The sequence below is a fragment of the Procambarus clarkii genome, chromosome 39, assembly GCF_040958095.1.
Source record: "Procambarus clarkii isolate CNS0578487 chromosome 39, FALCON_Pclarkii_2.0, whole genome shotgun sequence".
NCBI lineage: Eukaryota > Metazoa > Arthropoda > Malacostraca > Decapoda > Cambaridae > Procambarus > Procambarus clarkii.
Genome location: NC_091188.1, coordinates 32,277,461 through 32,287,213, shown reverse-complemented (window position 1 = coordinate 32,287,213; position 9,753 = coordinate 32,277,461). Strand labels below are relative to the sequence as shown.

The 9,753-nt window shown below is 49.8% G+C and overlaps 1 protein-coding gene across 1 annotated transcript in view; it reads left to right on the top strand.

Moving 5' to 3' along the window:
- The first annotated feature begins 6,409 nt into the window (after positions 1-6,409).
- Positions 6,410-9,753, top strand: part of LOC138372672 (vitellogenin-like) — a 10,909-nt gene continuing 7,565 nt past the window's right edge. Inside the window, exons 1-2 of the mRNA XM_069338174.1 lie at positions 6,410-7,057; positions 7,322-7,714. Coding sequence (XP_069194275.1) covers positions 6,410-7,057; positions 7,322-7,714 — 1,041 coding nt within the window. The remainder of the gene's footprint in view (positions 7,058-7,321; positions 7,715-9,753) is intronic.

Genomic DNA, 9,753 nt, shown 5'->3' with positions numbered 1-9,753 from the left:
ATATATATATATATATATATATATATATATATATATATATATATATATATTGTATATATATATATATATATATATATATATATATATATATATATATATATATATATATATATATATATATATATAATATATATATATATATTTTCTTCAGTAAATTTTTAAACAAACTGACGAGTTTAAGTGAGCCGCCTCCATTCTCTAAGACTATTTTTGAGTGAGACGATTTTATGACACCTTGCACTGCACATGATATTGCATCCCTAATTAAGATAATTAATGAGACCACTGACGTGTTGCTGGGACACGAGTATAAACACCCAGCTGGCGACCTGAGCAGACCAGATATCAAAGAGAGAGAGAGGGTCTCCCAGTGTCAGGACGGGCAGGTTCAGGTGAGTTATTGGAGGCTTGAACCTCCCCACTCACTATGGGTGTATTAGGCCAGCCCTTGGCAGACTGTGGGAGCCCCGGGGCGGACAGTGGCACCAGGAACTGAGGGGCTAAGACCCGTGGCAGCAACCCCAACCACAGGTAGGAAGGAGGTGAATCTTGACAGTGGCGACCTTGCCAGGATCATCGGACAAGAGTGGCCATGGATTGCATGTGCAGTGACGAGTGTACTAAAATCGATATTAGTCTCGGTTTACATTGCTCGCTAGTGTATTCCCTGTATACGGTTACTCAATAGCCTAGAGATGGAGGATGACAGAGTGAAAATTTTTATTGACTCAAGGGACGAACAGGTGCTGGAAGAGTGCACCAAGGGTCAGCTGCAGCTAGTGGCAGACCATTTTGGATTGAGGTCCTTTAGGGTGGCGGAGTGTCAGATTGAGATCATGGCTCAGCTCAAGGCCAGAGAGGAGGCTTCCAGGGAAGGACCGCCCCAAGTACCTGCCAGTGTTGGTGGGAACTGGAGCGACGAAGGCAGCAGTAGGGGATCCAGCAGTAGTAGCAGGAGAAGCATAAAGCTGGAGATAATGAAAATGCAGCTTGAAGCTCAGCTGAAGCGTGAGGAGAGCAAAGCTCAGCTGAAGCGAGAGGAGCGTGAAGCCCAACTGGAGCGAGAGCACGAAACCCAGCTGAAGCGGGAGGAGCGCGCGCTCAGCTGAAGCGGGAGGAGCGCGAAACCCAGCTGAAGCGGGAGGAGCGCGAAACCCAGCTGAAGCGGGAGGAGCGCGAGGCTCAGCTGAAGCCTGAGGAGCGCGAAGCCCAACTGCAAAGAGAGGAAGGAGAAAGACAACTGCGACGGGAGGAAATAAAAGCGAAGAAGGAGGTCGAGGTGCGTCGGGTGGAGCGCAGGGCTGCCCTCGGTGTCTGCTCGGTGAGATGACCCCAAGGTCCGGGAGTGCGACCTACCCCACCTTTGACCCTCTTCAGGTCGAAGCTTTCTTCGACCATTTTGAGAGGATAGCGACATTGAAGGAATGGCCGGAAGAGGATTGGGCTGCGTTAGTGCAGAGTAGGTTGACTGGCGAGGCCAGGGAAGCATATAACATATTGATCCTTGAGGAGTGCGCCGTTTATGACACGATCAAGAAAGCTGTGCTTCACTCGTATCGACTAACCCCGGAGGTTTACAGGAAACGCTTCCGTGAGTGCACAAGAGCTTCCGGAAAGTTGTATGCTGAAACTGCTCGGGACATGGAGCGCAGGTTCCTGCGGTGGCTGATGGCCGAAGAAGTGGAGACGATGGAGGAGCTGAAGCAGTTGATGGTGACGGAAAGATTCATGTCGATGCTCCATCCAGAGCTAAGGGTCAGGATCAAGGAGGCAGGTAACAGAGAACTTAAGGCTGCTGCAGACAGAGCCGATCTACTGGAAGAGGCACTACATCTCAGGAAGGAGGGACCGCCCAGGCACTCGCCTTACCCAAGGTTTGGGGGGAACGTCAAGAGTTCTGGAGGGGCGAGGACGGGTGGAGACTCTCCCTAGGGTAGTGTACCCAGGGAGGTAAACTGGACCAAGAGTTCAGGGGAACCGGTGAGGAGACCCCGAGGGGTAATGCCGGGACTGGTGCTGGAGCGAGGAACGCTGCCAGGGAGACGACGGCCGGGGGTGCGAGGAGGAGCCAGGGGACGGCGGTTTCTGGGAGCGTTGCCCGAGTGACAGGTGGAGAGTCGCCTCCCAGGAGAGTCAGGTGTTTTAATTGTGGTGGGCGCGGACACCTTGCATGTGAGTGTGGTCGCGCCAGGCAACACGGAAATGTGGCACTGGTAAGAATGGACGACCAAGGAGCCAAGAATGTTTTGAGCAGATCTCCACTAGAATCTGAGGGGGTTGAGCTTTGGTTCTTTGGTCTTGCCTCTCAACCGTCAATTAACTGGTGTACAGGTTCCTGAGCCTACTGGGCTCTATCATATCTACATTTGAAACTGTGTATGGAGTCAGCCTCCACCACATTACTGCCTAATGCATTCCATCCGTTAACTACTCTGACACTGAAAAAGCTCCTTTTGAACTTTTGAACTTTTGAAAGGTGGTGAATGACTGAGGTGGATGAATGGCCATAACAAGACATTAATAAGCTAAACCCCGATATCATCTCAAGATAACCTCAAGATAAAATGATGTCTGCTACATATATCTCTAACACACACACACACATTCCCCAGGAAGCAGCAGCTCGTAGCAGCTGTCTAACTCCCAGGTACCTATTTACTGCTAGGTGAACAGGGGCATCAGGGTGAAAGAAACTCCGACCATTTGTTTCCGCCTCCGCCAGGAGTCGACCTCAGGCCATTCGGATTGTGTGTGTACTAACCTAGTTGTGTTTGCGGGGGTTGAGCTCTGGCTCTTTGGTCCCGCCTCTCAACCGTCAATCAACAGTGTGTGTGTGTGTGTGTGTGTATGAAGTTACCGGATGTTTGTGTTGCTCTTAAGGGTTTAAGGGTTAACATAATGGATTTCAAGTTATGTAAATGAGGCGAAATCTGTAAAAAAAAAATCTGTAAAAAATAAATCAACAAATCGACAAGATAATTGATCATTGTCGATCACTGATCAACGAACAACGTTGTTCTACACGGATTGGCCTATCCGTGACAGCTCTCATATTTATAACCCACCCAAACTCATTCAGAAATGTCTAACCTACGCATGAAACAATCAAGGGATCCCCCCCCCCCATACGTCACCCGGTTCCGTAAATCACCCATCCTAATTCCAAACCCGTATTTACCCGTTGCAACACATGTAAGCTTCTCATGTAAGATATCTATTGTTCAGGAACAATAGATATCTCATTACTTCTATATACCTTAATCAGAGAAGAAGAATATAATGGGAAAGGGTGTGAGACCTTAACATAATGGGTGAGATTGTGGGACCTTAAGATAATGAATGAGGGTGACAGACCTTAACATAATGGGTCGCATCTCAGTCGATTAAGGCAGTGTCTGGGATGCTCCCGGACGCAGGTTCGAATCCTCGTCACGGCCCTTGTGGATTTGTTCATAATAGGTAAGAGTAAGAAACCTTAACATAATGAATGAGTGTGGCAGACCTTAACAAACCACACAGTAAGTATTAAACTCTAAGACCTTACATACTTACAGACGCATTAACACACTAACCAAAGACATTACAACAATTCTCACAATAAACTTATATTCCAGATAATATTTGTCTGTAAAATATTACTTTTATTTTCCTCATCTCTTCTTCCAGGGAACTGCGGCGTTATTAAGTCTTATCAAACCATTTTGTATTCCCAGGAAGTGTAAATTAAATATATATTTGTTTTCCTCTGAAAATAAGAAGCTCGAGTGATTAAGCGAGTCAAGAGACGACTGAAAGATAACAAGAGGATCTTATGACGTGTTAGCTGATATCTCCATGATATCTTGCCAGGAAACACTAAAATTATACACCAAAATAAAAAATCGAACACCACTTGCAATGCTACAGTTTACAGAAAACACACACTTATATAACAATATACCAATCAGTGTTCGAAGACTTCGTCCAGCTCCTCGGGGGTCGGGTGCGTACCCAAGATACAGCACGCATTTCCCCTCTGAACAGCGACACTGAGGTGCTGGAACATAAAACTGGCCGCTCTTGGGTCTCTAGTCTTCCCAATGAGTTCCTCGCCCAGCTCCTTCAGGAACTTAAGTGCACATTTACCCCAGGCGCCCAGAGTCTCAGAGCCTATTGGCACGAACCTGTAACAACGTTCTAGGTCCCTGTACCTGTTAGTTTCTGGGTCTCCCTGATGGTGGCCGCCCCGCCTTCCTCAGCTGCGCTGTAAGGTAGATAGGTATCAGCCAATGTAGATGCACACGTGTAGTCCCACACGACCTGTTTACCTTCCCTCCACGGCTGCAGGGTGACTCCATCTGGGCGATTTTGGCTGTTGTCAGGTCTGCACAACTGAGGTTCCCTTTGTGCTGGGCACCAAGCTGAAGCCAAACTTCTCTTGATGATGTCATTGACTGCTTCATGTCTGGCAATCTTTCCCTGTGTCTTACGACAGATGAGGCCATGGCTGCCGTATTGGTCTGCCCGTGCATGGCCGCAAATACACCGGTGCTCGGTGGAGATAGGGGCGGCAAGGCGCAGAGCAACACCAATACTTAGGGTCCGATGGTCCAGGCGGGTGCCCAAGGCGGAATTAAGGACTGCCAACAGGAAGTCCCCGACATGGGGCGCTTGCACAGCTAGAAGACGCGCTTTGTCCTTCCTGGAAGCTGCCTCCAGCAATGATGTGGCGATGTTCTCCACTATGGGGCTATCCCATTTGGACTGTTTGCAGTCATTTGGAAAAGTCGGTCGAGGATGAGAGTTGACGAGAGTGTCCCACTGATTGGCTCCTTCCGCGAATTTGGGATCATGAATCCCAATGGAGTCTCTTAGCGGTTCCGGTAGTATTTCCTTAACTAATTCACCTGTTGCACTGGTCGAGGATAAGAATGCCGGCAATGCTAACTGTGTCGCCTTGCGAATACCTATCCCCCCCGAGTCTAACTGGGAGCGTTGTGTAGAGGGAACCACATTCAAAGTGCCCGCCAAGGAGACATTTTACAGTATAGGCAGGGCTGTGCCCTGATTGGTGGACGACGACGGCGCACGGCCTACCCGCGCGGCAGCCCGCGCAGGCCGAGTGGGGCAGATTTGAATTGCATGTGACCCCACGCGGACGACGCCTGCCCGGCACCACTGGCACTTAGGATATGTGCCCATAGGACCCCTAAGAGGCATTGATTCCCTCTGTCCTACCCTTCCTGAGGAGCCTAGACTTGCTCCACCTACCCTACCAGCCCTTCCTCTCCCTACGACGACAGTTCCAGGTGAATTACTGTACTATTGTTGTAACACGTGGGTCACCTCTACATTGGCGCAGTGAGTAAACGTTCCCACGCGGTGATCAAGAGGACCTCGCCAAGATATCTGCATCATCGTTCTGCCGACTTCAGTCAAGACGTCTTAGATAGTGTTCAACGGTTCCAGTCTCGAATTACTGGCTTTGGTTGCACCATAGATGTTCTTCGGTTCGTTGTTCAATAGCGGTGCCCAAGATATTTCAACCCCTGTTTTTTTTGTGCATATGTTTTATTCCACATCTCGTGCAATCCCCCAAGATTCTCCATAAGTTCCAGTTATCAGCGTTTTATACGGATTATTTCTCCGAATTTGTTGCATTTTATTGTCTTGTCCCCCAAGCACCGATTCCCGCGGTCCCCAAGTTCTTTGAAGAAGGGGAGACGAGTACCACCATTCACACGGAATACGGGCCACCGTTCATGAGCATACCCGACCTGTATTGTTTACGAATCCGCTCGCGGAGGATTTCAGGCTGTCGTTCCCGAGCGCATCTGTCTCCAGTGTGTTTACTACAGCGACGCTGGTCCCAGCTCTGCAGGGTGCTTGCTACAGGTCTGTTATTTTCTCATTTCTACTGTTAGCTAGACGTAACCTGTTCTAGGCTTTCTACAGAAGTAACGGCTCAAGGGGAAGAGATACATTAAGTGAGCCAGTGAGTTTGTGTTCATACCAGATTTAAGGTGGATGGTGATCCGCCCTGCACACAGTTCCACACGCTCACCTGAAAAAAGTGTTTTTGAGAACCCTCAGCCCAGTGCTTATGAAAATCAGGCACATTGCTTGTTAAAGTTCCTCAAAGTGCCTGTCATCAGATTTTCCAGTTTTGCAAGTGCAGTAAGTGCCCAGTTTTTGTCTAAGCCTCAAGTGATTTAGGTACCAATTAAGTGTGCAGTGTTTTATGTTGCTTGAAACCCACCTGGCCCCATCATTTACATTATTGACTGTGCAGTGCTTATTTTTCCTGGTGGAACATTTATCTCTATCTCTGAACATTGGAACCTTAAGTGTGGCCATTGGTGTCTGTGTTTTTTTGTTTTTTTTGTTTGTGGCACGAGATATTGGAGCTTTAACTTTCGACACTAGCACAATGGCCCCAATCAAGATAAACTCTTCTTCGGCTGCTGAGTTGCTGCTGCTACCGGGTGTAGGAGATACCTTGGCCGCTCGCATTATCAAGTTTCGGCGTCGCCACGTGATCATGGGGGACAACATTTATGATATCAACCGCCTTCGGGCCACGCCCGATTTGATGGCTGCTATATCGTTTGAGGTGGACCCGTCCCAACAGGGCCCCGGGCCCTTAGGTCAGGGGGCAGGAAGTCGTTCATCGTCCTCGTCCAGCGAAACGGGAACCCGCCACTCCTCTAGGGGTGCCGCCAGCAGCAGCCAACGTGGACGTCGACCTCAGTCACCAGCTTACTCCAGGGCTAGTGGCCAGCAAGGTACTCGGCAGGGGAGCCCCTCCCACCATCGATCGGCTCGATCAAGGAGACGGACAGCTCGACACTCGTCACACAGCTCTCTGACTTCCGATTCGGATGCCTCTCTATCCCGCAGCAGGCGGACAGGTTATCGCCAACAGAAAGAGACCTTCCGCACACCACCTCGGGCGTTGGACTATGACGGGAAGTCAGATTGGGCCACCTTCTACCGCCGCTTCACGTCTTATGCCTCGGAAAAGGACTGGAGCGGGCCTACGTCATTGACACAGTTAGGATGGTGCCTCAAGGGTAAGGCAAGTGATTTTTACAATCGCTTACTGGACAGAGAACCGTCGATCGATTATATTCGCATGATGCATAAGATGATCAAGCGATTTGGCGATAGGGAAGTTCTGGATGTAGCTATGATGAAGTTTAACCAGGCCCAGCAGGAACCAGAAGAAGATATTGCTGATTGGGCAGATAGGGCCCACCACTTGGCTCATTGGGCCTACAAACATGTGCCACGATGGGAAGTGGAACAAATCGCAGTAATGAGATTCGGCCAGGGATTACAGGACAAGACTCTGGCAGAATACATTGCCAATGCAAGGAATTCGTCAATGGAAGAGGCCATCGACCGGGCCCAAACCTTCCAGCACAATGCCGTAGCAATCCACGGCTCTGCAAGTTCAAGCAGGCACGACTCCCACCGCCGCGGGTCCCAGGGGCCAGCAGTAAGAGTGAATGCAGTGGGCAGGTACTCCCGGTGTGAGCAACCACCCAGGAGAAAGGACGCTTCTCGGCGCTCGACACCAGGTGCCTCGCCGGCTACCAGTCCCGCAGGCCGTGGAACCGGTACTCACCACCCGTCGAGTGCAGGCTCGGGTCCTTCATCTTCCATGGACACGGAGGCGAAACTGGACGTCTTGGTAGCAGGTGTCTCAGAACTCAGCGGGAAATTGGATCAGGTGTGTGAGAGTTTGAGGCACCTTACAGTTGCTCTTATGTCACCACAGCATCGCCGTAACCCATCCCCTAGGCGACCTGTTCAGTGCTACAGGTGTGGAAAAGAGGGTCATTTTGCTCGGGACTGTGAGGAATCCGAAAGGGATGAGGAAGCAGTCCGCCAGCACGGGGACACCTCGGGCAACAGGCCACATGTTTCATTTAAGGACCAGAATTCGTCTTTAAACGCTGCCGGGTCGGCTCATTCGGTCTAAATCCGACCCAGTGCATAACAGGCCAAGGAGGGGCATCGGAGCAAGATGCTGACCAGATATTGTCTAGAGGTGTGGAAGACATCTCGGCTCACACTGACAGGGGGGACATGGACATTAGCACATCAGACACATACAACCAGCAGAGTTTGGTTATGCTAAGTGAGAACTCGTCAAGTGAGGCTCCTTCAGGAATCCAATGCAGGACAAAAGTGGCAATTCGGGACCATGCCACTACTGAACAAACAGGTCTGGATCAGGAAGCAAAGCAAAATTCTCACAGGAAGTGGGGCCCGTTAAGACACAATGTGGAAAGGAGGGCTCAGAAGAAAATAAAGAATGAACTAGCATTTGGTCAGTTCTTGGAAGGCATAGATCCAATTGCTTTCCCTTGGGATCCTGGGGGTGAGATGTGGGAAGAGGGTTGCTCTGTCAAAGGACTCACATTCAAGGAGCAGCGCTTCGGTGCGAGGAATATTGTTAGGACAGAGTAAATTCCTAAGAGTGAAGCTGAAAAGAAAAAAAAAAAGAAAAAAGGAAAGGGAATAGTGTAGTGTATGCAATGTTGAAACAGTTCGTGTATAGTGCAAAGATAATACGGGTAATAATCGTAATGTTCGTGTACAGTGCAAAGATAATACGGGTAATAATTGTAATAGGACCCATTCATGAAACCAGACTTTTTTACAAAAAAGACATGTTGTATATAGTGAAACGTTTTCCCTCCAACATACCCATTGTTCTATAGGGACGGGAGGAGTGTAGAGGGAACCACATTCAAAGTGCCCGCCAAGGAGACATTTTACAGTATAGGCAGGGCTGTGCCCTGATTGGTGGACGACGACGGCGCACGGCCTACCCGCGCGGCAGCCCGCGCAGGCCGAGTGGGGCAGATTTGAATTGCATGTGACCCCACGCGGACGACGCCTGCCCGGCACCACTGGCACTTAGGATATGTGCCCATAGGACCCCTAAGAGGCATTGATTCCCTCTGTCCTACCCTTCCTGAGGAGCCTAGACTTGCTCCACCTACCCTACCAGCCCTTCCTCTCCCTACGACGACAGTTCCAGGTGAATTACTGTACTATTGTTGTAACACGTGGGTCACCTCTACAGTTGCTTGGGCCATTGGTCATCTTGCAGGGAGAGGTTTAACACTTTCACGGTTATTGACCTTAGGAGTGTGTCATATTCTGTTAATTTTGGGTTGTCGAAGGAGGGAGCACACCTTAGGAAATAGGTCAATCTGGGCAAAGCCAGGCACCTTGTGAGAAGGTACAAAGCATCGTGGGCGTCCAAAGCCCCTATTCTTCCCTCCATCCTCCTCAGGTCGTTCAGCTTTTCTTCGAGGACTACCTCAATGGCGCTCGAGCCCAGAGGTGCCCCTAGCAGCACACTGTCGGTGGGAGCGATCACTTGGGCTCCTGGCAATATGGTTCGCACTGCATCTATGGTTGGTTGGCTAGATGAGATGATTTCACACTTTAATGGGTTTAGGGTGAGTCCTAACTCCTCTCCCTTAGATTCCACCAGCTGTAGATCTTCTAGCAGGGACTCCTGTGTCCCTGCCAGGGTGCCATCGTCCAGGAACCAGATGTTGAGTTCGCTGGTCAACCTGCTTGTGACCTCTTTAACAGCCATGCAAAAAAGAAAAGGGGCAAGTGGGTCTCCCTGCTGGACACCTTCTGCAGACACAACTTCATGTTCCCCAAACAGCAGCGTCGATTCCCTACTGTACCCTGCTGAGACGAAGGGGAGTAGAGAAGGAAAGCTTGTTCGAACTGCTTCCA